General features: G+C 33.5%; 2 protein-coding genes, 2 long non-coding RNA genes and 1 pseudogene across 7 annotated transcripts in view; 3 read left to right on the top strand and 2 right to left on the bottom strand.

Moving 5' to 3' along the window:
• The window catches only part of LOC129912522 (transcription initiation factor TFIID subunit 8), a 488289-nt gene that overhangs the window by 56992 nt on the left and 403525 nt on the right, over positions 1 to 27772 (bottom strand). The gene's annotated exons all lie outside the window — the stretch shown is intronic.
• Positions 998 to 3029, top strand: LOC129912529 (uncharacterized). Of its 3 annotated transcripts, XR_008771845.1 has the most exons (7): positions 998 to 1337; positions 1457 to 1630; positions 1697 to 1905; positions 1974 to 2400; positions 2463 to 2668; positions 2761 to 2810; positions 2882 to 3029. It is a non-coding gene; the product is annotated as an uncharacterized LOC129912529 (long non-coding RNA). The 3 variants fall into 3 exon arrangements; XR_008771843.1 differs by having other exon boundaries at positions 2463 to 2810; XR_008771844.1 differs by having other exon boundaries at positions 1457 to 1558; positions 2463 to 2810.
• On the bottom strand, positions 3832 to 6293 carry LOC129909477 (gastrula zinc finger protein XlCGF57.1-like; annotated as a pseudogene).
• On the top strand, positions 6317 to 7734 carry LOC129912532 (uncharacterized). 2 transcript variants are annotated; one of them, XR_008771848.1, is made up of 4 exons: positions 6320 to 6453; positions 6574 to 6936; positions 7003 to 7298; positions 7361 to 7734. It is a non-coding gene; the product is annotated as an uncharacterized LOC129912532 (long non-coding RNA). The 2 variants fall into 2 exon arrangements; XR_008771847.1 differs by having other exon boundaries at positions 6317 to 6453; positions 6574 to 7298.
• Positions 9490 to 21485, top strand: LOC129912517 (serine/threonine-protein kinase Pink1, mitochondrial). Its single transcript, XM_055990800.1, has 5 exons — positions 9490 to 9834; positions 9898 to 10093; positions 16007 to 16747; positions 19540 to 20532; positions 20588 to 21485. The coding sequence occupies exons 2-5, from the start codon at positions 9959 to 9961 to the stop codon at positions 20771 to 20773; spliced, it is 2055 nt and encodes a 684-aa protein (XP_055846775.1). The 5' UTR covers positions 9490 to 9834; positions 9898 to 9958; the 3' UTR covers positions 20774 to 21485.

Raw genomic sequence — 27772 nt, forward strand, 5'->3', positions numbered from 1 at the left:
TCTGTTAGTTTAAAATTAATTATTTTTGCTTCTAGTGGTCTCAAAAAAAAATTGATCAAAACTGTATGGCACGCCAAAGGCACCTCAAATAAATATTTTTTTTTTTTAAATGGCACGAGGTTCTAAAAAGGTTCGCCATCCCTGATATATAGATTTGGTTTTGTAGCGGTGAGGTATTTGCTCCAGATTGTAAATATTTTGCGAAAGGCCTTGCCTTGCACGCGAATCTATGTAATTACTTTAATTTTATAGGAAGAAACACAATTTTGCTGGATAATCTACGAGAAAATTCAATTCACTTTACTTTCCACATTTTGATTTGTTTTTTTTTTTGTCTTTGGGAATGACAGATGATAAAAGATTTAAGTTCTGTTTATAGCAGATTTTCCTTTTCGAAGTTTCATAACAGAATTTTATAAAAGTTCGAACTCCTGAATACCAATTATAAAAGATCTTTTATGGATGAGATCTTTTATCATGCATAACAGAAAATTCATAGCAGAATAAAAGATTTGGCAGAATAGGCCCAATTGTCTTTTTTTTTCGTTCAGTGTATTTTAAATTTTATCATTTTATGTTTTCGTTTACTAAAACCACGAATGAATAAATTTTATTTATATAGAGAGACAATTAATATACTGTTAAAATAAATATTGTCGAGCGAAGCTTACTGATCTCGCACAAAGCTAAGCTTGAACCTAGAGGATCAAATTGTTTCTATAGAAAAGGTAAGAATCATTCATGGTATAAAAAGAGAAGGTATGATCATTAGAAAAAACTCAGTATCGAGAACTGTCAAATGAAAGAAAAAAAGATGGCTACTTAAGGTTTTGACAGCCCAGCCCATTGAAATTGTTGCTGTAAACAAATTTGTCTTGGAAATTGTTGTTGCTTTTGACTTTGCCAAATGCCAAACGTCAAAACATTATTACCCCATTTTGTAAGATGGCGGCTCTAATGATCATACCTTGTCTTTTTATACCATGAGAATCATTGACCTATTATATATGGACTGCTAGTTGATTCTCGTTTCCATACAAAATTTTTGAAAATGTGGTTCAATGATTACTAGCGCCTGTGGAAGAAAGTGGTAAATAGAACTCAGTTAGCGTAGCGACATCTTCCGTCAGATCGCTTGAACTACCATTTTTGTGCATAGAAACTATGGCCATCTACATTTTTTTGCTACAAAAATGAATAGCATCTGTCTTTTTTGAAGTCTACTTTTTGACGTATTGGAAGAACGAAGAATTCTTTCAGTAAAAAAAAAGTATTTTAAAATATTTTTTGTGCAAAGATAAATGTCGGGGAAAATAATTGAACCATGTTGGAAAAAGGTTTTTATTTAATTTATTATTATTCGAAAGTTATTAAAAATTAGAATTGAATCGTTCAGCTCACAAAAAAAATGAAATTTTCTTTTTTCAATAATTTCCTTTTTGTTTATTTTTTTCAGATGCAAATTTATCACATATGGAATCGTGTTGGATGGAAGGAGGGCCAAATGCATCAACAAAACCATCCGCACAAGCATTATCACACCAGCATCAACAACAACGTAAAATTATTAATATTTACTGCAGCCTACAAAACAATTTTTAAAGTTTTCTTTTTCAGTTGTTTTCTCTAGGTAATTGTCTCTACTCCAAGACAATTACCTAGATGAAAACATCCAAAAGCCTTGTTTCATTTTCAGGACTCCTGATGAGGATTAAAATAAAGCTATCCATCAATCATCGACGAAAAAGAAACTGTATTTGACGACTCATGAATTCCGGGTGCACTGAGCGTACTTTCGAGAGTCCTTCGAGAGGACTGACAAAAGAGTAGATCTCTCAACGAATATAATTTATATCCTGTTTCTACACATTCACAAAGTTTCATCCTATGATTGTGCAGTATAGGGTGAGAATGGAATGCATTTCTTATTCCCCCAAACCTTACCTCATATTCATATTGTTACTTTGTTGCAGATTGGTTATGCATGGATGTCATTGAATTGGAACCACTCTTCAGAGTTGCCTTCTATCTTCTGCTCAATATGGCTGAGAATGTTGAACTTTAAGAGAAGATACATCGTAAAAATATAGTCAATATGCTTGTCAAGCTAGTGACGATGACAACGTTCCTTAAGAAACTTTAAATAGTTGGTGATAATAAAGCTTACATGAACGAGCTAAACATTGTCGCCAAAGCTGATGCAGCAGTGGCTGATGAAGCAATGGCAATGCTGACCCAATACAAGAAAACTTAAGTTAGTTTTCAGTTTATCCTTTGATGGATCATTACGTCGGAAAATGTTGCAAGCTGCATTACTACCAATGTTGGTGATGTTTTTATAAAGAAAAGCATCATGGTATTGCTTTGAAAATCTTGTTTCACTTAACTTTGGATGGTAAGGTGAGGAGGAGAGATTCTACTATTTTTCATTCTCTTGACTCATTTACACAACTTTTTTTTAGGTAAAATCAATGTTGACCCTCACAGAATATGTGCGAATGGTAACTGATGCTATATAATTCTCAATATATATACCAAAGTTGACCTCGGTGTGCTATGCATTCTTTTGCTAAACAAATAACGTTATGTACAAATAATGGTCGCTGGCAATGGCCTACACAATCTAATGATCGAGCCTTTAAATATCAGGATGCTGTTCTAATAAAACGTATTCAAAATCTATCACCGCATAAAAATCTTCAACACATTATGTTTATCGATAATGTTTTTGTTTTTTATTTGGCCCGCATCAAATCACAGTGAATGAAACCGAAATCTCTTCACGTATCCGAAATCACAAAGGATGGCAGGTATAGTACCAAGTAGTGTTGTGATTTCATTTGTTAACTACATATTTTTAACCTTCATATTTTCATTGCAGAGTCAATCACGAGTTGGTGACTACTGTGTTTGTGAAAGATGTGGTGAGTGCGGAGCAATGTTGGATGAATACAAATTTAATTCCATGGCAGTGCGCGAGTACAACAAATTTTTTTTTGGATCATCGTCTGCAGCAGGTTACTCTTGATGGCAATCAGCCCTATTCTGCTATCCATCGGGGGGGAAAATCGCTAAATATTCACCAATTACCATTCTGCTATTCATCGGGGGGAATCCAAACTCACGTCGGTAATATCGGTAATGTTGTTCAGTATTCCACTAATCACGTGAATGAACTTGCTCCATACATTTGCAATCCGCATAAAAAATGTTGCGGATCTGTCACTTTTGTTTGTAAAAATAAATTCACCATCGTTGAAATTAAGCAAAATGCCACTTTTCATAAATTTTTAATTATTTCTTAACATTTAATCGGCTGCTTTTATTTTTTCTATGCAAATAAACACAAACAAAAAAATTTTTTTTCCTTTCAATTTACTTCGTCGCCATTTTTTTTTTTAATTTGACGTTCACCTGGACGTCAAATTGAAGGATGATAATGCAGTTTACCCGATGGATAGCAGGATGGCAAGGTAGAGTTAAAGTGAACCGAATGTGTGAATCGGATCTGAGATTCACGGGAACAGCAGAATAGGGCTGAATGCCAGGAGGACATCATTGGAATTCGGAGCGACCCAGAGTGCCCTAAAGCTCACAACGAACAAACCTTATGTAATTGACTGCATCCAGAAGAATTTCTCAGAAAATACTGGAGCCCAAACACCTAAAACGATTTTGTGTCTGTTTAAATACAATAAACCAAGTAATGCGATCAAGTATGATGCGCAAAATGTATCAACTGAATATTATGTACATATTTTATAAACCACTTTTGCAATGAACAAAAAGTATTGTTTAAAAATGTTGATAAAGTATGAACTTAGTTGTTAAATAAGTATAATAATACTCTGTTCCTACTTATTTTTTCAATAACTAACAACCACAGATTGAGTGATTATAAAAATTCTTGAATTAAATTGTTCGAATGTTTTTCAAGTTTAATTTCTGTCTCTTTTACTTCACATCGGTGCATTTTTTTATGATGAATATTTTAGTATCATATAAGATTATTATGATTTGTATAGTCTGAAGCTTTTCCTAAGATCATGATCATCTAGCACGGATTTTTCTCCCTTTATCAGAAAAAGCTTTAGATTATTTATATGATCACGAACATTTCAAAACCAACAACCTCAACGACTTATCGTAGAACAACTTATTACAAAACCAGTGCATTTGCGATTACTTTTTCAGAAGCAATACCTATTTTTTTTTATTTAAAAACTAATTTTCGATTTTTTCGAACCAACTTTTTTTATTTTCATTGTATTTGATGAAAAATATTTATCGATTGCAGTAATAATCACAAAAAGTAAAAATCTGAATAAAAAAAAACTTAAAAAATTCTATTCAATTGAAATTATTTTATACCAAAGGTAGTAAGAGACAATTTTTATATTATTAATATTACCTACTAATTATAGAAGGTTTATAAAATATTTAATACTTTACACATCCGAGGTGAACGGATCCCGTGAATGATGAATCTTCAAATGTTTGTTGTGGTTAGTCTTTGTGGTGGAACTCTTGCCACATATCGTACACTGGGTTTGATTTGTTGTAGTCCACTTCAAGAACAAACGCCTTTACACATTGCTCACACTTGAAGGGCTTTGTAGTGCGATAATTGCTACAAATCAGACACTCGTGTTGCGTATCCATCGAGTGGCCATGTGGGCTTTGATACTGAATTTGGCATATAATTGCTTACACATCCATCAGTTCGGTGTAATCGAATTTGTCAGAGTGCGCAAGTCTTATATGACGCCGCAAGCTAATCGCATGCACAAACCTATCTCTGCAATAGGGACAGCATTTTGGCCTTAGATCGTGAGTCTTTTTATGCCAGATAAAGCGAGCTTTCGATGGTAAAACTTCGCCGCAAAAACAAACTTACTCCTTGGAACGATTGATTTTGCTACCTTGTAGTTTTCGATGCTGAGTTAAATTCGAATAACGTTTGAAGCTCTTGCCACAAATTTTACATTTCAATGGTGTCTGGCCGGTATGCATTCGTATGTGTTCCACTAGAGCGCTACGTATAACAAATTTCTTTTCACAATATGTGCATGCGAAATCCTTCCAACCCAAATGTCGCTTCAAATGGACCATAAAGTTTTTCCATCTGGTGAATTTCTTGTGACATGTAAAACATTCGGCGGGATGCTCATGCTCAACTAAATGCTAGTCAAAAAGCTTAACAATAAGAAAGTCCCGCTTGCATACGAAGCAGCAAAATGACGATTTGGATTCCAAGTAATAGTTGTGAACTTCGCCTTCATTTTTTAAATTCAGTGCACTCAAATTGAAATTGATAAGCATTCGTGTTGCGTATCGAGTCGTTTAGTGCGTGATGCACTTCTTGCACAATTTGTCGCCGCTGTTGATGAAGATGTTACTTTGTTGCTACTTATGGCCAAGTTCGATAGATTTTTATTCTTGCAATCTTGGTTTTCTTGTTCGATTTTAACAATTGCCACTTCGGAGTCTTCATCTTCTTTGCCAGTTGGCAAGGATAGTGGTGCAAGTCCATCCAAGCCGAGTAACAAAGGAGCAGCTCAAGCAGCGGGATCAACTGCATTCAGAGTTGCTGTGGTAAAAGTTGATGCCGTGTTGTTTAATCATATGTGCGTTCTTCTCTTTAAGCAGTGGGAAGTGTGTGTTGCATTGGGTGCACTGGAAGTTCTTTTTGGGAGGCACTTTTGTGATCACTTCTTTGTTCTTTCGCTTTCATGTTGATGGAAGTGTGTCAATGACTGCTGACGGTTCTTCCGTTGCTCGCAAGGGGAAACTTAAACAAAACAAGCATAGATTAAACATTAAATTTTGAATTATGTAACAAGAACTACTTTTTTGTTTCAACAGATGAACTTAAATCCTGAGGGTGAAAGTAATGATCTTGACTCCAGCTCTCGTGATTTGCCTTGTGATTTGATATGGATTCGGGAAGCGTACCGCAAATTCATTGTAAAGCTAAGGAGATAAATAATTAAAAAGGGAAATCAAGAATTTAATACACAAATTATTACCTCACCGGTTTACTCCATGAGCTCTCCCCAACACAATTGCTTTCTTGTTCTGAGATCTCAATCTTTGCTGGCATCTTTTCATCTGTTCAATGTTTAGAAAATTAAATTGTTTTTTTTTTTTGACAATCAAAAGTCACAAAACCTAGATGTCAAAATACTATTTCCCGCTGCCCTACAAAGTGGTAAATAGAACTCAGTTAGCGTAGCGATATCTTCCGTCAGATTGCTTGAACTACCATTTTTGTCCATAGAAACTAAGGCCATCTACATTTTTTTGCTATAAAAATCAGTAGCACCTGTCATCTTTGAAGTGTACTTTTTGACGTATTGGAAGAATTCTTTTCAATTTCAAAAAAAGTAGGTAAATAAAAATTTTTGTGAAAAGAAAAATGTCGGTATCAAAATGAAATCATGCTGAAAAAAGGTATTGTTTTCAATTTATTAAAGCTTGAAAGTTATTAAAAATTATAAATAATTCGATCATCCTATAAAATAAATTAAAAATGTTCTTTTATCAATAATTTTCTATTTGTTTATTTTTCAGATGCAAATTTTTTATCACATGGAATTTGTCTTGGATGGAAGGCAGATTTGCAACCTGGACAGACGCCCCCATTTATATCCATAAGTCTAGTGCCACGAAGCATCAACAACAGCATCTAAAACAGCAACATCAACTACAACAACTGCTGACTCCTGATATGATGCGCCATTCCATTTTTTCATAAATCTCGGCTGCAGAAATTAATTCGAGGACAAGCACAAGATGCAAATATATCACATGGAATGAATGAAACAAATAATGGACACAGAGCCTCCGCCAAAAGTACAAATATTCTCTGGCTCAATTGGAACAATCGCCTATACAGCCAGGGCAACAAATGTCCGAAATGGGATCTAACGTAAAGTTAAGGAATTGAATAAATACTTCAAATATGAGATTTTCTACTCAACGCTTTTTTTATATTTCCAGTTCCTACGGAATACTTCCAACATTTAGATCACATTGGCCAACGTGTGGACAATGTAAATCGTGACAATCGTAAACAGTTGGAATGATTTGGGAGCGAGAAATAGCTCAGAGATGCTGAACATTTTGGGTAACTTTGTCAATCGAGCTTTGGTGTTCTGTGAAAAGAACTACGACTCGACCATTCCACCGATGACTTTGACTTTGAAACAAAGCAAAGCAGATAAGTCAGTTTGACTCCTACTCCCGCAAATGATGACAACAAAATCAAAGAACTTGAAGAAAAAATTGCAAAACAGGTAAGAACAATATAAAATCTCTTCCAAATGATTTTCAGTTTTAATGTTTTATTTGATTTAAGGGTGAAAAAGTTCGAGAACTAAAGAGTTCATCTGATACTGCCGTTTGGAAGTTCTCGAGAAGGAACTTTCTGCCATTACTGGTGTAACAGAATCAACAGCTTCAGGAAAGAACAAGAAGAAGAAATGATTAAGTACTACTTAAGAAATTAACAAAAAACCAAAACTATTTTTGTCTAAGAAATTTCTTTATTTTTTGTTTTTACGTGGCTGGATCATGGGGGTTGCGGGTGCTCGCCGCCCATGGATTCTTGCAGTAAGGGCCTTAAGTCAATAAAATCCCAATTTTTTAATGAAAATTAAACAATAAATAATAATGTACATGTTTTTCGAATAAAAAAAAACTGAGTAAAACAATAAAAACTCCATAAATTAACCTTTATGGTGTTTTCATTTTTTTCAAGTGACTATGTAGAACAAAAAATAAGACAACTTTTTTTTCACTCCACCCTAACATACATATAGCCATGGGATATTGTTCAAGTGGTGTAACCTGTAGATTCGCCAACCTCAAAAATACCGTGGCAGTGTTGAAATTGGAACACTTTTGTGTTCTCCTCCAATTCTTTTGATTGGATTGAAATTAGTAAAATTATTCTCAGAACTGTTTCCGATGATTTTACATTTTTATCAAACACAAAGCGAATTATTATTTAAATAAATTTATTGCAAATAAAAACAAAGGAAATGTAACCTCTACATCATTTACGGTATCATCCGTAGTGTCTAATGCTGTTGCTGTAGCCGTCGTAAGCTCGTAAGCATCGTCGTTCCATGAAACATATCATCATCCTGATTGGGGGCATGTGTAGAAAGTCATTTTGAGGCACTATTCATTCTGCAGAACTTTAATTGAATTTCTGCTGCTGGTAGTGGGAATAATTAATGTTGATGGATACGGTGGTGTACGTACTTATTGATTAGGTTGATGATTTGTTGTAATCATTTGATGAGGACAACACGTTGTGTATTGTCTTTCGATGGTGGGGCCCTTTGTTATCATGATGTAATTAATTCAAGCGACATAGTTCATTGGACATGGAACCATGATGTTTCTGTTGGGTTGGGTTGGCTGAAATAATTTTAAATGAACTTACATTAGAAGTGAAAATTGAATAAATTTCAATTTACTTTACTCCATTTCGAAAGATAGGAACATCCATTTTAAAAATGTTTTTCGATCTGAAAGAAGACAATATAAATTTTAATATGAAAACTTCAGTGAAAACAATTTTAATTTTTTTTTACCTTTTTGTTCTTGGGAAACATAAAATTCCAAACAATTTCTGCAAAAATAATTGAATTGTTTTTTTTTTTTTTTTTTGAAAAGCAAAAGTCACAAAACTTTGATGTCAAAATACTATTTCCCGCTGCCCTACCAAGGGGCGCCACTATAGCTTGAACCTGCTACTGGCAGTCCATATCTAATAGGTCAATGCCTATTATGCTTCCAATAAGAATTCAGTGCTACGCTTATAGGATCAAACACCACTTTCGGTTCTTGATGAGAAAATTTACAATGTACTTCCTCGCACACTTATGTGCCTGGCCACACAGTGTTGTGCCCAATCACGTTCCAATTCACATTTTCTAGGAACAAATGTCAAAAAGAGAAAAATCCTCACCCCTCTTGCCTACAACCTGACTGGATAGGCGATTGAAAAATCACTGTGTAGCCAGGCACTATAGGATCGAATGTTGAAATTGATCGAAAATTGAAACCGCCGCCGTATACCACTTTCGGCTATTGATCCTAGTGAGGGTTATATGAGTCTTTTAGGTGGGAAATTAGTAATGACGAGAAGCTTCTCACCATCGTTATAAAAGCTAAATTGTTAGTAGGGTGGATAGGCTATCGAAAATACCAAAGTATCCGATACCTTCTTTGTAAACACAAATCAGCTGTTTTTCAAATTTCCCATAAGATAGGTAGGTTTCCACAAATTTTTAGGATACCTATGGATTTTTTTACTTGTCAACACATGTTCACGATCAGCTGTGATTTAACATTACAACAACGCAAAAAGGTATCCGGATACCTTAAGACGAGTACGTGAACGCACCCAATGAGCTCACAGAGAATTTTTCTTTGTGCGACGCTCCTATTATTTTGACAGTTTGTTGACTTGTCAGCTGTTGGCTGAATTTATCTATAAATAAATCCTTGTCATCATAAAAAAAAGAATATTTCACACGGTTTGCACATTTGATTGAAAATAAAAGAACAAATACGCAATAAATTTAAGCCATAGAAATTAAAAGACAAACTTATATTTATGCTAGGTATGCAATAGTCAAGTCATACCTACGAAAAAATATAAAAGAACGTACTTAACAACCAATTAGATTATCTAACAGTTTAAATACGAATTCGACTAAAAGTATCCATTACTAAACACTTGGTGGATGTTAGGCTCTGAAACCCCCTAAAGGGGTCTTCAAACTTATTACGATAGAAAGCAGAAAAGATATTCGGGTAAGTATAAAATAATAATTTTAATTTGTGTAAAACTTTTTGCCTTTTTTTTTTTTTAATAAGGTTGGCATTCTGAAAATTTATTCGATCGTGTGGTTAAGTAAAAAAGAATAGGACCAAGAAAATGTCTTTCCGATTGCTAAGCCATCGACTTGCTAAACATGGTCGTCATTTTCTACAAAGCTATTGCAAACGAGATATCTACACCAACATTTTGGAACAAACAAACAAACGTCGTATTCCGGCATCAATAACAAAGGTGAGTCAGCTTTGTTTCTTTTTGTTTCTGCATCTGCAGTTCTTTATTTTTTACTTTTGGGTTGCAAAAAAATGTAGGTAAGCTTGTAATAAATTTTAAACTAAAAACAATCTTCAGTCGTGTATATATTTTATAATGAGGCAAAAGTGGGGGTTGATTGTTTAAGATGATTATTAATCAAAAGTTGTTTTGAGCGAACAAAAGTTTTGCAATTCGATAATGTCCTCAGAAAAACAAAACAAAAAAATAAACAATTTAATAATTGACGAAATATATGCATATGCTGCACGCTGACATCAGACATAATATTTGATTGTTGCCCAGTTTGTAAATTTTATTTATTTCTAACCCTGCTGGTAACTACCTATACCAGCAATAGTCGTTATTTTAGCATAATATATTGTTTATTTAAATTTTAAATATTTTCATTGTTCATCCATAGACCATGGAAAAAAAATTACAGTGATAAAGCACATAATATGTATTTGTTGGCTTTGTGTCTTAAATTTCCGTTTTACTTTTTCACACTAAACGATAATTACGGATTTTGGGCAACAAGTCTACGAATCTCGTTGAACCATTCATTCATGTTCGCGGAAACTAGTTTTCGTACCAAATATCAAATATCTAAAATCTCTGAATCCAGGGAAAGCCGATGAATCTGTAAAACTAGTATAGGGCTGAATTATTAAAAGGTCAACTAAGAAAGTTAAAAAAAAAAATTTCACCGCTCTCGATTACAAAAATTTTTAAGGACCGTTTACTGTCATTCCGTATGAAAGCGTTCAATCGGAATCGCTGCCTAATTTTAGATTTTGCTCAAACTTTGTAGGGATGTTCTCTAGGACTGTAAGGAAGCAAATCCATGATGATTTAATTTTAAGTATCGTGGTTTCCCCGCTACCCGCATTTGAACTTTTGCACAACGCCATTTTCATGTTATTATAGTTTTGCGTCTGTTGAAGATATCGAGTTGATTCAAAATTTATTTTGTTGAAAAATATCTATATTTAATTTTTGGTAAGTATAAGCCTCCTACATATAATAGCCAAAGTTCTTGAGCCAGTCAAAAACCATGAAAAATCAGTAAAATTACCAGTTTTTCAAAAATTGTTTTTAATTCAGGGATAATTAATTTTATATTTATTCAAAAATTACTATTTAAGCTTTAAAATACCGTTTCAAACAAAAAGCTATCTTCAATAGACGCAAAACTATAGTAACATGAAAATGACGTTTTCCAAAAGTTCGAATGCGGGTAGCGGGGAAACCACGCAACTTAAAATTAAATTATCCTAGAGAACATCCCTACAAAGTTTGAGCAAAATCTAAAATGAGGCTGCAATTCCGATTGAACGCTTTCATACGGAATGACAGTAAACGGTCCATAAAAACAGTTGTTATCGAGAGCGGTGAAATTTTTTTTTTAACTTTTTTATTTGACCTTTTAATAATTCAGCCCTATACTTTTTTTACATATTCATCGACTTTCCCTGGATTCCGAGGTATAAATTTAATTTGACTCCACTATAAACTGTTATATAAAACAGAAAAAATTATTATACAGTGGTGTGTGAAATAATAGGTGCATTTTGCAAGGATTTTGATTTGATCGGTATTATAGTTCGCAACGAAGTCAAAATCCTTTGAAAATTCCTTGGAACAAAATGAAACAAGTTCCACAAAAATGCCTCAGAAAAAAAAAGGATTATATAATAATTATTATACAATAAAAAATTATATAGTTATTACTTTTTAACTACATATTTTGGAGTTGGTAAAAGTACAAATAGAGCCTAAAATATATTGTTCTTATCAGAAAAACAAAATTATTTTAAAGGTTAGAATCCAAAAAATTTCCTATAAAATAATAGCGAGACGTTATCACTAGTGCCCTTAAAATGGACTAGCCTTTAAAAACACGAGGTAGAGTAACATAAAATGCTGAAACCATCGGCGGCGTAAGCCAAATTCAGAAAGTAAAAATATGGCGTTGCTTTCGTTTGTTTTCCGAAAATTTACTAATACTTTCATTATTTCCGTACACCTTTTCGTTAAAGGCTAAACCGACTTTTTTCAAGTTTTACAGACAAATATTTCTTAACATATTAACAAGAATTCAAATTTTAACAATTTAACAAGAAATCAAATTATCAAAAAAAGAAAATAAAATAAAAGAAATTAAAAAAGTACCTACTAATTTTTTGAATCGATTTTTTTTTGTGCCCTGCTAATTTAACTAAAAGCTTACTGCAACAGTTCGCTAGTAGCCCCAATCTGCGGAAAAATTCCTATTGGGCTGAATTATGGTATACACCTTCGTTAGCCCAATAGGAATTTATCCGCAGATAAGACCTAAAATTACTGGACTATAATTACATCCTCTGCTCGTCTGGCTTGTTGATAATAAGTTCTAGCCCCTGATAGCTTGTCATAGAATTCTAATTTCTGTGAAGTCTTTTATTCGAGAATCGAATTTCTTTGTAAAGCGTCTGTTTGACCCCAGACAAAAAGCGAATTTCTTCCATTACTCGTAATTTTTTTTATGAATTAAAATGGGAAAGTTATGTCGTTTTCTTTCACTCCAATAAGAGTACCCTTTTAGTACTTACTTTTGCACTTTTGAAGGTTTTGTGTTGTTTGACGACACAAAAGTGTCGTCAAAGATTTTACATCGATTTGCACAGACACTCATGAATTTGAAGTTTTACATTTTAAAATTTTGTTTGAAAAGAGAAAAATGCGAAAAGTGTTTCTTTAAAATTCTTTTGTTATTGACAAAAACAACCATTATGAATATACATATTTCCTATTATATTATATTCCGCCATATATATTTCTTCCATTATTTTCGTTCATTCTTCACTTTTTCCAAAATGAAATTGAAAACCGAATAAAAGAGTTTTTCAGCCAGTGTTTTTCATCAATAAAAAAAATCCTGTGCCAGATGAAAAAAATCCCATTTTTTTTTTCTGCGATGATGGGATATTTTTATTTTACAATTATCAAACTAAGGGTGTGTGTCAATTAGGCTGAAAAAAAGGTTAAGAAGTATAATGAAAAATATACCAAAAGTAAAACTAAGTCCGCTTCTACACGTAAAGCTCGAGACGCTCATAAGAGCAAGGGAGAAATAAAGTTCGAAAAAGAGTGAAGGAAGATTTTCTACCGTGAGTCTCCGGTAAAAAATTTTGTGACTCTTTTTGCTGTTCTGCTTTATTTTATTTTGTCGGTTATGTATTATTTGCGTGTATAGTAACGTTTTTAATTTATTCAAAAGTTTTTGTTGCACATAGACCCCACTGGAGTTAATTTTTTTTTTTTTTTTGTATATTTTGATGTTTTTTTTTTTGAGTTAAAATACATAGTCTGTTTATACACGAAGACGTAGACGCACATAAGAGCAAAGGAAAAATCGATCTTTCTCTCTCCCTTGTTCTTATGTGTATCTTGTGCGTCTACGTCTTCCAGTAGAAGTCTTCATACGAAAACAAGAACAAAAAAAAACCAAAGAAAATAGCTGTCAAAGTTGCGTTTTCAAAAAAATACTACGTGTAGAAGACGCACTAAAACGAAAATCAAAAGGAAATTCGAAGATAATTTCTGCGCCTTGCGTCTTCGTTTAGAAGCAACGAACGCTTATTATGCTTCATAAGTTATTCAGCCCTATCGGCAATATAGTTTCCCTGGAAAAATTTCTCTTATTCGAAAAATCGGTATCGGCAATCATTTTTTAAAAGAAAAACTTCCTAGGAATTATTTCCCCTAAAAAAATACCTATCGGCAATGAAGTTTCTCCCCCGAAGTATTTCTGTCTTTATTTTTATAGGGAACAGATTTTTTGAAGGAAAAAAGCAAGTTTCAAAATGTTCTGTAAAAAATATTAAATTATTTATTTCTTGCGGGCAAGTGCAATCAACAAAAAACAAATCGTTATGCCTTTGCACACCTACACAATAATTATTTATAAGTTAAACCAATCCTAGAGCGACGAAATGGAAACTTTGGTGATTTTATAGGGACAAATCCGGATATTGTCTGTGGCAAGAGCAAGGATGAATATAAAAAAAAAGAAACATCGATGATCGATTTATTTACAAGATTATTTTTTAAATCTAAAAAAAAACAATTCTTGGGGTAAACGTTCACAAAAAATAAACTCCCAACTTACGTTGTTTCTGGCAAATCAAGTAATTGCATCTGCTTTTCAAAAGCTTCCGCATAGTCCTTAATAAACTGCTTTGCATTTCAGCAGGTTCTTTCACATCGGCTAATACAATATTGCACAATTAATTTTTTGTTTACTTTGTGCACTAAATAAAATAGGTAAATATTGGAGTTGCCAAATTCTCGAAAATATAAGTTCGAAGATTTTTTTGTTTTGTTAAGTTGGTTGTACTTCTTTCCCGAAAATAAAATTCCGATGGAGATTCCCGATTAAGAGAAAGATGCCCGGGAGAAAAATCAATTCCCAGGGAAATTTCTCACCTGAGATTGCCGATAGGGCTGATTAATATTAATTTTTTTTTTTCAATTCATACAATTTTTTCCCTTGGCCTGTTATCACTATTTTTTTCAAGGAAATTATCCATTTTTGCCTTGTCACACACACAATTAAAATAAAAAATATGTCGTTTTCGATTGGTTTGACTCAAGGATTCACTCATTCTGAAATCGAATGGAACAGGTCAAATCGCTTCCACTCAAAATATTTTAAATAAGTTTGAAAATTAATTAAAACAATTATTTCGAAAAAAAAAATAATTTATTTCAAAAAATAAAAAAAAAAAAAATTGATTGAGTGATAAATTTGACTTTTAAATTTTCATGTATTAGTGCTTCTTGAGTGAATTCCGATTTTAAAACGAGAAGAGAATTTCTCTTCTGAGAAGCGTTTTGACTGTCATTTTCATGCAAATAAAACAGTTTCAGAAGACTTTTAAATGCTTCCGGACGCTTCTGGACGTCCAATCGAAAACGACATTACTCTCATCACTCCAGAAAAAGGAGTAAAAATTTATGGCGTTTTCGATTGGCTCTCCGGAAGCGTCCGGAATCATTCAGAAGCCTTCTGAAAGTGTTTTATTCGCACAAAAATGACAGACAGAACGCTTCTCAGAAGAGAAATTCTCTTCTCAATTTAAAATCAGAAGTACGAATACATGAACACTAAAATGTCAACAAAAAAATGCTCAATCATTCTTTTTTTGTTGTCATTCGAAAATTTAAATTAAATTAAAATTAAAATTAACATAAAGATTAAAATGGGTACCTTAATGCAGTGGAATGATTTTTTTTTAACATTTTCTTCTTCCGTCGTCTTCAGATTTTTAATTTTTATAATTTTTTCGTTTGAAAAAAAAAATAATATCAATATTTGACATTTGACATTTCACAAACACAAAATAAAAAACAGAATTGAGTGGAATCGATTTGGCCTGTTCCATTCGATTTCAGAATGAGTGAATTCTTGAGTGAAACCAATCGAAAACGACATTAGAGTACTCCTTAATAGAGTGAAAGAAAACGACATTAAATACATTTTGCATTTTATTTTAAATGTTTTTTATTTTTAAATGCAACATAGCAGAAAATACTGCTAAACAGAGTCAATTTAACAGGTAGTATGCATAAACTGAGTGTGCTAGTTAGCAATTTTTTGTTTGAAATTTGTTCCTTAACAACAAAAATGTCTTTAAATCGTTATATCGGACGTTTTAAAGCTGTTCTCTGAAACCACCCAATTCGAGTCAATTCGTGGCACCGTTTAAGCAGTTGAACAAGCATACTTGCGCGAGAAAAAATCAATTCCATCAAAACCGGAGCCTTAAATAAAAATAAATATTATTACATATGTACGTAATATTACAGATTGTTTTCTTATATGTATATTTTGTTTTAATATTTGCCTAGGCTGGAAATGAAACTATACAAAATGCTTTAAATGCTCAGCATAGAAGTGGTATTTTTCGATTTGGCCAACATGCAAGGAGGCTTTTCGTCGATAACGTACTGAATCGAGTGACAGCTCCCTATTCCGAAGAGCTTCGAAATCAAGCTACAAAAAAACTGTTCTATGGAGACTCTGCACCATTCTTTGCTTTAATTGGAGTAAGCTTAGCATCTGGCTCGGGAGTTTTAACAAAAGAAGATGAACTCGAAGGAGTATGTCTGGAAATTCGAGAAGCTGCCAATCGCTTGCAGAATTCTTGGAATTATAGTGATGTTTCTAAAGTACTTGATAATGACTTCAACATTGACAAATTAGATGTTGGTCCTCCAATAGCCAAAGGTTGTGCCGCCGTTGTTTATGCTGCATCGTTTAAAAATGAAAGTGCACCGGAGAACCCAGTTCTATCTGAAGGAATTCCCGGTATAAGTTACAGTAATATAGAAGTAAAGACACAACAAAACAAACTGGAACAAGCGTCATTTCGACCTGAAATGATGTCGCCGATTCAAAATATGAGTCGATTTGTTCACAATTTCGGTGGAAGTGCTGATAACCTTAATATGATGTACAATCAATCAGCTGCAATCGAAGAATTTATTCACAATGAATCGACTAGAAAGAAAGAAGGAAATATACAACAGCAAAGGGAATCTACGGATAGTTCTAGATTTGGCGGCATTAGCGGAGGAATAAATAATTTGGTGAGTTTTATGCCAGTTTTTCAAAATTTGTTATATAGCGTTTTTGTTTTTTTTACTCTGAGCAGATAACACAACGTTCAAATAAATATCTGTGTTTATTTTTTATCTCAGACATATCAGAGCACAAAATTTTTAAGCTCTGAGCTTCATCGATCTGCTCAGGATAAAAATAATTACAAATAGAAGTGACACCGGAGATTACTCATGCGACCATAATGTACCGGAATATAGATGAACTACATGTTTGCGCCTCAACTATCATGTATTTTCGAGTTGAGTGTTAACTAATAATTTTTTTAATAGGAATTTGTTCGGGTGGTTGTCCTTATCATAAAAGTCAATTTGTTGGCATAATTGGAGGTTGGGAACAGCCGCCATCTTGGAAAAGAGATTGGTATCGTTTTTATTGAATAGCTCCATTGTTATTCATTTTAACAAAAAATGACAAAGGTAAGACTTATTAACAATAAAATTATCTAAGAAATGATATACAAAACAATTCCGTGAGTTGATTAAATAAAATTTTATAGTTGGTCAAAGTGCGGTTTTGTATCGCAAGGTTGGGACAAAATGACATTTTTTCATATATCTGACGAACTTTTGATTTGTTTGGATAATTCTTCAAGAATGAATTGTAGTACTTATAATTACCTATAAAATGAGCCCACAATCGTTATTGTCACCATCGTATTGTAGAAGTAATCTAACTCCGAATCTCTCCATGTACTAGTCAAAAGTAAGAAAAAAGCTGTTTTTTTGCTAGTAGGCCGAGAAAATTTTGGGAGTAGAGGTATAACCAAAATATAAGTACGCAGTTTTGCAGCCATACGCGTGTTAATGTCGATTTCAAAGGTCTGACAACTCTAATTTTGTGCTTTATACGGTTTTTGGGGGGTTAAATAACGTAAGTTTTCCAGTTAATGTGAATGGGCTAAATTTATACTATTTGAAATTATAAATATACAAGCTGATGCTCTATTATTTTTCCTAAATCTGAACACCCCAATCTTGAGGATGTGACCAATAGAACTATATATAAGCCGTTTATACGATTATGTTTTAGAAGCTTTTTTTGTTTAGATTTTTGTTTGTTTATTTGAATTGAAAAGCCTCATATGGTTAGTTAAAAAAGCTTATATCGTGAGTTCTATTAACCCCATAGCCGAGATTGAGGTGTCCAGATTTAGGAAAAATAATAGAGCATCAGCTTGTATATTTATAATTTCAAATAGTATAAATTTAGCCCATTCACATTAACTGGAAAACTTACGTTATTTAACCCCCCAAAAACCGTATAAAGCACAAAATTAGAGTTGTCAGACCTTTGAAATCGACATTAACACGCGTATGGCTGCAAAACTGCGTACTTATATTTTGGTTATACCTCTACTCCCAAAATTTTCTCGGCCTACTAGCAAAAAAACAGCTTTTTTCTTACTTTTGACTAGTACATGGAGAGATTCGGAGTTAGATTACTTCTACAATACGATGGTGACAATAACGATTGTGGGCTCATTTTATAGGTAATTATAAGTACTACAATTCATTCTTGAAGAATTATCCAAACAAATCAAAAGTTCGTCAGATATATGAAAAAATGTCATTTTGTCCCAACCTTGCGATACAAAACCGCACTTTGACCAACTATAAAATTTTATTTAATCAACTCACGGAATTGTTTTGTATATCATTTCTTATATAATTTTATTGTTAATAAGTCTTACCTTTGTCATTTTTTGTTAAAATGAATAACAATGGAGCTATTCAATAAAAACGATACCAATCTCTTTTCCAAGATGGCGGCTGTTCCCAACCTCCAATTATGCCAACAAATTGACTTTTATGATAAGGACAACCACCCGAACACATTTCATGAAAAAAATTTTGTCCCGCGAAAAATGCGATTTCATGCCCATATTTTGACTAATTTCCCTGAGCTATAAAGCTTCATAAAAAAATTAATAATTAGTATCATATATTTCAAAGAGCTTATATTGATATAAGTTTTCGTATATTGAAAAGTCATATTAGTCTAGCGAACAAGGTCGATGCCTTTTACTCCTGCTGGCCTAGGTTCGAATACTGGTAAAAATTGAAATTGTTTTTTTTTTGCGGAGATTTTTTTGACATATTTAATTAATTTTTATTCTAGTAATGTAAAAAAAAAACAATCTCAATTTCCCTTCAGATTCGAACTTAGGCAGGTAAACTTTACAGACATTCACCTTATCCTCTAGGCTATCTCCACTTTTTATAAAAGGAAAACTTTTATCTATATAAGTTGTTTAGGATTTGATTTTGGGTTTCTGGATTTGCTTTTGGATTGTTGGATTTGCTTTTCTTAATTTTTTTAATTCAACGCACGATACTAGAGACAGTGATAAAACAGCGGAAGTTTCCCTGGGTGTTCACTTCTTTTTGTAATTATTCAATACTTCCACTCAATTCTGATATTTTATATCTGTATTGGTTGAATTCTATTTTGAAATCAAGAAGATAATTTCTCTTCTGAGAAGCTTTCTATCTGTCATTTTCGTGCGAATAAAACACTTTCAGAAGGCTTCTGAAGCAAAATACTGTTGCAAAGTCGGGATTTTTTGAATTTTCATAAAAACTGCATTTAATCGAAAACCGTAAGGATTTGGGATAACAAGTTAGCAAATTCTGAGAGCTCTTAAGTTGGCCTATGAGCATATTTCGTTTGATCTATTACTTTTGGGACACCCTTATATAACTTAAAGGCAAATTTAAATTGTCCTAATTTTTTGGTTTTTAATTTGTATTTTCTTTAGGAACCAGTGGAAAACGCAAATGCCGACATCAATCGTTACCCTTTAGCAATGAAAATGATGTTTAACTATGATATTCAAAGCAACGCAATGTCGATTTTACGTGCTATGTACAAAGAAACAGTACCCGCACGTTGTCGTGCATTAAATGAATCGTCTGAAGAATGGGAGAAGCTAATACACGATCAAACGAATATCCTACCTCCACATCCTAACATTGTCTTGATGTTTGGATATTTTTGCGGAGAAGTTCGTAACTTCCGTGATGGTCATATACTATATCCAATCGCTCAGCCTCCACGAATAAATCCTCAAGGTTATGGGAGAAATATGAGCCTTTACCTCTTAATGAAGCGATACGACAATAGTTTACGTAATCTTCTTGACACCAACGAACTGAGTACGAGAGCAAAAATTCTCCTGTTTACGCAACTTCTTGAAGCTGTAACACACATCAACGGTCATGGCATTGCTCATCGTGATTTAAAATCAGACAATATTTTGATTGAAACAAACGATGATGGTACTCCTCCGATCTTAGTATTATCAGACTTTGGATGCTGTTTGGCTGATAAAACCCACGGACTGCAAATTCCATACACATCTTTTGACATTGATAAAGGTGGTAATGCAGCTTTAATGGCTCCTGAGATAATAAACAAACGACCAGGACCATTTACAGTGTTAAACTATTCCAAGTCCGATCTATGGGCTTGTGGAGCAATAGCTTATGAAATATTCGGAATGAATAACCCTTTTTATCCAGGAAGTGGAATAATAGAAAGTGCCTCCTTAAAGAATACAGATTATAAGGAAGATGATCTTCCAGAACTTACAGATGACTGTCCTTTTATTGTACAGCAGTTAATTTATACTATCTTAAACCCTAATCCAGCCAAACGAGTTAGTCCTGACGTTGCCGCCAATGTGATGCAATTATTCTTATGGGCACCGTCCAATTGGCTTAAGGTTGGTGGGATGCCTTCAAGTCCAGAGGTAAGAGTTTAAAGTTGCTAGCAAACAAACAATTTGAATTTACTTTATTGTACAGGTCCTTCAATGGCTTCTTTCGCTCACAACAAAATGTATATGCGAAGGTCGAATACAGAAGGACGATATCAGCTTTAAAAATGGACGAAGGACTTATGTAGAGTACTTGCTTATTTGCAGTTTTTTGGCTCGTGCTCGTTTGCGTAGAATTCGAGGAGCACTAGCTTGGATTCAAAATATAATTTAAGTCAGTAAATTAGTATTTTTGTTCTCAAAACAATACAGAACTATAATGATGTAGCTGTAACTGCAACTTGTAGTATTATTAAAGTTGAAAGACTTAAAAATATTATAAGAGCGCTGGTTATGTACGTAGCAGAAGTTAAAATGAAGTCGACATTTAATCTACCGTTTTTTCTTGCTACATCTTTGTATGTACACATTATAGAGCTTTTATAATATTTTTATATATTTTAACTTTGAAAACACTAGAAATTATAGTTACGAATATGGAAGTAAACTAAATTTTTTAGCGTTGTGAATAACAGTCTAACATTGCAGGTTTTCAAGTCCTAGAAATTATCCCTTACTATTGAAATAAAATTCTTTAAATTTGAATCGTAAAATATTACTTAAAAAAATTGGTGTGATAATAATACTTTTCATAAATGTACACTGGAAATTTCATTCTCTTTCTGTTTTTACTTTTATGTTTGCTTTGTTTAAGTTAATATTGAATTTTAGTTAACCTCCCAGTGTGCTGAAAAAAAATAAAGTACTTTAGTTGAAAGTAGTACTACAGAACAGACTGAAAAATTAGAATAATTATGTAATCCTTAAAGTTTTCAAAATTATATTTTCAATAAGTGTTCTTAAGCTTTTTTCTTTAATATAAACGGAACCTTCCTCAAAATGAAATGAAAACGTTATATAAATTATAAATAAAGATTCTAACTGTACTAATCTAGATTATTTAATTTCCTTGATCACACGTAATCGGCCCCAGCGAGTTATCCTTGAGATCGGATTTCATACGAATCGGAGATTTTTGGTTATTTGAAGAACAACTCGAAACAAGATTTATAAGAAATGGGAGCATTTTCTGCTCCAACTGAACTCGCTACGGCCGAATTACTTCTTACCTGCTCAATCTTTAGTTTTTTTTTTCTTCAGTCCCAAAGGCCTGGTTCTAGTTTTTTTTGCGTTTGTATCCAATATTTAAAATTTAGGAAAATGGACGCTTGCTTATTACTACATGTTCTAGCTAATACAAAAAGTAAAATTAGTTAAATTTCTCAACGTTTTTAAAATTAAATTTTTTTGTTTGTCATTTTTGATTCACATATGTATATTTATTCAATCCGTCTATTTCAGTTCTATTTTAAAGTTCAAAACTTACCGATTATTACCCTTTTATTCCCTTCAACCAAAGTAGTCAAAAATAAAGAAAAAGCCTTATTTTTTAAGGGGTACATTTCTGTCATTTTGTAACAAAAAAAAATCAAATTTTGAAAGTAGCGGGTTACGATACAAAAAAGCAAGTGGTTTAGTAAAAAAATCCTCAATTTTTTGACATTTTTTTTCGTTGATTTTAGGTAAAAATTGTATCCTTAACTAATTTTTAAAATTTGTTAACCAACTTATTTTGATAAATAAATTTATTTTTTATGAAAAGTGTCTGAACCATTTGGTTTTCGAGTTAAATAAAATAAACTGAACAGCGACCTGTGGCCATTTTATTAGGAATGCGCCCATGGATTTAGTAGCATTTTTGGCTGAAGCATGGGTACTTTTATGAAAAGGAATCATAGTCAGCAATAAAAACTATTGAACAAATTTAAAAAAATGATTAGTTTAGATGCAACCCTAAAATTCAATGGTTGAGGCCCAACCAACCCTTATAGTTCATCTATATTCCGATGATGCCGTATGCGCATGAGTAATCTGCGATGTCACTTCTATTTGAAATTATTAAATGGTTAAGAGAGGGGATACTAGCTACTAACTTAATTGGAGTGATTGTGATTGTTGTTGTGGTTGAAGAAGAAGACGATGAATTACGAGAATGGGATGGAAATTTAGATGAATTAGTGTGGTCAATGGCGTAGATAGGGGGGGGCGGGGATCAGGGGGATATATCCCCCCCCCATTGGGATCGATAATTGTGCAGTATAAACAGTCATGAATAAATAAGTTGAAGAAGCGCACTTTGAAAAAAATGCTATGGATTTCGAGTTCTTGATTAGCTTAAAGGTTATAAATATGGTTTACCAACTTTCGTTGCCATTAAGTCGGTGTTTCAAAGAGTGAATTTAGACTTGGTCCAAGCAATGGAGCTCGCTAAAGATTTAAGGGATCAACTAAAAATTAAACGGGCAGAAGACGACTCATTTTCGAAAGTTTTTTGTATATGGGAAAAATTAGCTGAAATCCTTGACATAGGCGTTAAACATAAGAGAATAGTGAAGCGACAAAAGAATCGTTCGAACCCTTCGGTTCAAAGTACAGTTAAGAATATTTTCGTGTTACTGTTTTCAATCTTTTTCTCGATTTCTCTGTAATGGGCCTTGGAGAAAAATGTACAAACCATGAAAACACACTAGAAGGGTTTCCGGTTCTTTCTAAGGATTCTTCGTCTGAAATAGACAAAGCAGCTAAAAAATTTAATTTTTTTTTTTTTTTTTTTTTTTTTTTTTTGACGGGAGGAAATCTTCAAAAGACACTTGGCAGTATTCGACACCAAGTAGTGTGGGACTCTTAACCACTAAAACCACCTCTTTATCAGGACCAATCTTGAGAGATCGACATCAGATTTTTCTTTCTTAACTTTGTAAAATCACTTTGGGGGAAGTTTAAACTTTTAATACTTTCCCATGTTTTTTTAGACCATAAGCTCATGAGGCTTGGTTCTTCTTAATCTCCGAACATGGTTTCTTGTATTCAAGACGGACACCATTTCAGAATTGGTATGACATTGCAGTCTCTGATTATGGGATACAGCGTATTTTTTAACAACTTCTGTAACCGTTTCTATTTGTAAGTCACGATGTAGATCGCTATTTCTTATGTACCAGGGTGCATTAACTATTCCACGAAGGACTTTGTTTTGGAATTTTTGGATGATTTCGGTATTTGTTTTCTTTGTACAGCCCCATAATTGGATACCATAGGTCCAAACAGGCTTTAGTACTTGATTATACAGCATTATTTTGTTTTGGGTTGATAAATCAGAGTTGTTACCAAGTAACCAGTACATTTTTCTATATTTCAAGTTTAGTTCTTCTCTTTTCTTTTTGATGTGCTCTTTCCACTTTAGCTTTGCATCCAAAGTCATTCCAAGGTATTTGGCCGTATTGGCGTAAGGTACAGCTTGATTATTAATGAATATTGGAATATTGTTTATCTTTTTATTTGTAAAGTTTATATGTGAAGATTTTGTTTCATTGAGTTTGATACGCCATTTTTCGGTCCAATCTCTGACTGTGTCGACGGCATATTGCAGCTTTACTGCTCCCCTAGAGACACATTTGTCGGGTACCAAAATTGCGGTATCATCTGCAAAAGTAGCCATTATGGTGTGATTCCCAACTGGGATATCCCTTGTGTATAGTAAATACAGGGTAGGACCTAGGACACTTCCTTGTGGTACACCGGCTTCTATTTTCTTCAATTCCGAATATTCTTGATCGTACCTTACTCTAAACAATCGGTCTGAGATGTACGATTTTAATATTTCATAGTACTGTCTGGGAAGATCCCTTTGCAGTTTGTACTCAAGTCCCTCATGCCAAACCTTGTCAAAGGCTTGAGCAACATCTAAGAAAATAGCTGAACAGACTTGTTTTTCTTCTAATGCTTTTTCTATTACATCCGTTATTCTATGAACTTGGTCTATCGTGGAATGTTTATTTCTAAAGCCAAACTGATGATTTGGGATTAACCTTCTTTCTTCTATAATTTTGCTAAGTCTCTTCAGAAGCAGTTTTTCAAAAACTTTTGCCATAATTGGTATAAGCGATATTGGTCTGTAAGACGTCACTTCTGTAGGTGGCTTACCTTGCTTGGGTATGACAATAACTTCAGCAATTTTCCAATGGTGTGGGACATACCGTTGCTTAAGGCATGCATTTATTATATATTGGAGTTTTATGAAGGCTTTCAAAGGCATTTCTTTCATAACCTGAGCAGTAATAAGATCGTAACCTGGTGATTTTTTATTTGATAGTTGATGTAAACACATACTTTTTACTTCTTTTAATCTTACAATTGGTATTTCACTTTCATCTATCTTATCAACAAGCTGTAAGCTATTTTCAGCCGCGTTTGTTGGGTATGGCTTAAAAACATTCGCAAGATGCTCCGCGAAAAGGTTAGCTTTTTCTTTTGGGTTACCGATCCATTTCCCATCTTGAGATTTCAAGGGAGAGTTTAGTAACTGCGGTCTTTTCAGGCGCTTGGCTGCTTTCCATAGCGAAAAATCGGTTGAAGCATCAGTCGTTAAATTCTTTAGGAATGTACTGAGTGAATCATTTTTGAATTTATAAATTTGTTTTTTAAGATTGTTGCTTATACGGTTAAACGTTGTTTTATCATCTGGAAATCTAGTATTTTGCCATTTTCTTCGAGCTCTTCTTTTCTCTATTATCAACTCTCTTATCTCTAAAGGATATTTTATTTCACTTTGTCTTCTATTAGAAAATGTTGGAGTACTTTCTTCAGCGGCCTGTTGCACATCAGCAATAAATTGTTCCACTTCATGGTCAATTTGCTCGATTGTATCCATGGGAGATCTTAAATTTATAAAACTTAAAAGCCTTTCTCTAAAATCACTCCAGTTTGTTTTCTTATTTACAAGCTTTGGATTACTTTTTTCTATTACTTCCGATTCACTTAGTGATAGAATCACTGAAGTATGATCTGATGACAAGTCATAATTACCTTCGACACTAATGTGATTTCGTTTGATTCCTTTAGCTACGAAAAAGTCAATAAGGTCTGGTATTTTGTTAGTATCGGAAGGCCAGTAAGTAGGCGACCTGGAGGAATAGAATTCGCAATTGTATTTACGGCCTGCTTGGAAAAGTCTTTTGCCTTTAGTTGATATAAGTCTTGAACCCCAATGGGTGTGTTTCGCATTGAAGTCTCCACCAACAAGAAAGTTATGCCCAAGAAGATTTAATAGATCTGTATAGTCATCTTCTGTCGGGGAGCGCCTTGGTGGGCAGTATATAGCTGCTATCTTAAACTCTTTCTTTTTCATACCAATACTAATAGTTGTTACTTGCATATTTTCATTAGTAAGCTTGGTTTCTTCATAATGTTTTAAGCTTTCTTTTATAAGAATCGCCGATCCACCTCTTGCCTTGTCAGCTGGATGTGGAGCGTGGTAACATGAATAGTTTTCTATTACATTATCTAGACTTTGTCCATTGGAGAAGTGAGTTTCGGACACCAGGCAAATATCTATATGTTCTAGATCTAAAAAGATTTTTAATTCGGATAAGTGTTGTAAAAGACCGTTTGCATTCCATGTAGCGATTTTAAGTGTTCTGTCCATCATTGTTTTTTAAGAGCGACTTTTTCGCTTAACTGTTTGATATTCAAATCCTGTTTATCAATTCTTTGAAGAATGAGGTGTAGCATTTCTTTTATGGAAGTCTCTTCATTCTTCCGCACATTTTTTATAATCTGAGAATAGGCTTTATTTTCATCGCTTTTACTTTGAACAGCTTTTTTAGGCGGTTCATTCTTAGTATTGTTTTCAGCAGTTAAATCGGTATTTACTACGTTTCTGGGTTTGTCTCTAGCAGATGTATTTTTGCTTCTGAACTCTTGGAATTTTTTGGCAACTGGGCAGCCTCTATAGCTTGCCGGGTGATTACCCTGGCAGTTCACACATTTTGCTTTCTGATCTTTGCTCATCGGACAATTTTTAGTTGCACGTTTTCCTTCGCACTTTACACAAGCAAACTCGCGGTTGCAGTATTTTTGGGTATGACCAAAAGCTTGGCAACGTTTGCACTGCGGAACAACTTTAGATTTTCGGAGCGGTTCAATTTTAACAGCTATGCCCAAGATTGATCTTACTTTATAAATCTCCTCGATACTTTGTTTACTGTCAAAAGTTAGCATGAATAAAGGTAGTAACCTCTTACTTGTCGTCGATTCTCCAGAGGAGTTTTTAATTGTCTCGTTCTTAAATAGATTGACTGCATCAAGGGCTTGAAAGCCTTTTTCTACAAGATCATCCACTACTTCCTCGGGAGAGCACGATGAATGAAGACCTCTGGCTACTACTTTTGTTGGCCTTGTAGCTTTGTTCTCGTATGAGTGCCATTGAATTTTGTGTTTGCTCAGTTCTTCAGTGACAGATCTATACTCGTCGGCTTCTTCGACTATGACTTTCCAGTTGTCTTTGTTGTAGGATGTGTATTTGCAAGCTTTTTAATGAATTTGTTAATTTAATGAAACTGTTAGTTTTACCAAAAACTAGACCACATAAAATAGAACAAAAACAATAAGATTTCCTTAAGGCTTGGCCACACTGGAGGGTATGCGGTATAGCGGTAACGATATTTGTACTAAAAAAATTCCACACCTGAACGTTGATGTGTCAGTTTGGAATTTTTTTCATACAAGTACCCTCACCGCTACCCGTACCGCTACCGCATACCCTCCAATGTGGCCAAGCCTTTATAGTTTTCCGACTTCCAAAAAGGAGGAGTTATTCAATTCGTCTGACCTTTTTTTTTGTGTATGTCACCTCATAACTTTGGACCGAGTGAACCAATTTTAATAATTCTTTTTGTAGGTATTGAAAAGCTGGTGCCTGTTCAGTACTATTAGAAAAACCATAAAACCCAGTTTTGATCCATGGAAGTCGGTTTTGTTTTTTTTTAATAAAAAAAAATACGATCATGTACGGGATCACCTATTCCAACTTACTATAGAAATATTGGTCACAATTTTTGTTCTAGTGCCAAGTTGGAAAAAATATGAAAATTTTACAAAAAATTTTGAAAGATTTTGTACATGAAAATAATAAGAAATCTCTATGGAAAAACCTTATTAATTGTTGATATTAATAAGGTTTCTTCATAAAACAGTTCAATAAGGAAATCTCTTGGTATTTAGGTGGTCCTGGTCATATTTTTCTCTGTGTGAAGAATTAAAAACTCAGAAAAGATATATGATCAGAAGGAAAAATACTTCCTCTATGAACTCATTGAAAGCGCTCGAAAGCTGC

The sequence above is a fragment of the Episyrphus balteatus genome, chromosome 2 (genome assembly GCF_945859705.1).
Source record: "Episyrphus balteatus chromosome 2, idEpiBalt1.1, whole genome shotgun sequence".
In the NCBI taxonomy this organism is placed as follows: Eukaryota; Metazoa; Arthropoda; class Insecta; order Diptera; family Syrphidae; genus Episyrphus; species Episyrphus balteatus.

Bases quoted from the DNA above. Each gene is read 5' to 3' on its own strand.
- LOC129912517 (XM_055990800.1), top strand. From the start codon at position 9,959: ATGTCTTTCCGATTGCTAAGCCATCGACTTGCTAAACATGGTCGTCAT. The intron at 10,094-16,006 runs GTGAGTCAGCTT...ATATTTGCCTAG, and splicing joins TTCCGGCATCAATAACAAAG to GCTGGAAATGAAACTATACA. The intron at 20,533-20,587 runs GTAAGAGTTTAA...TTTATTGTACAG, and splicing joins GGATGCCTTCAAGTCCAGAG to GTCCTTCAATGGCTTCTTTC.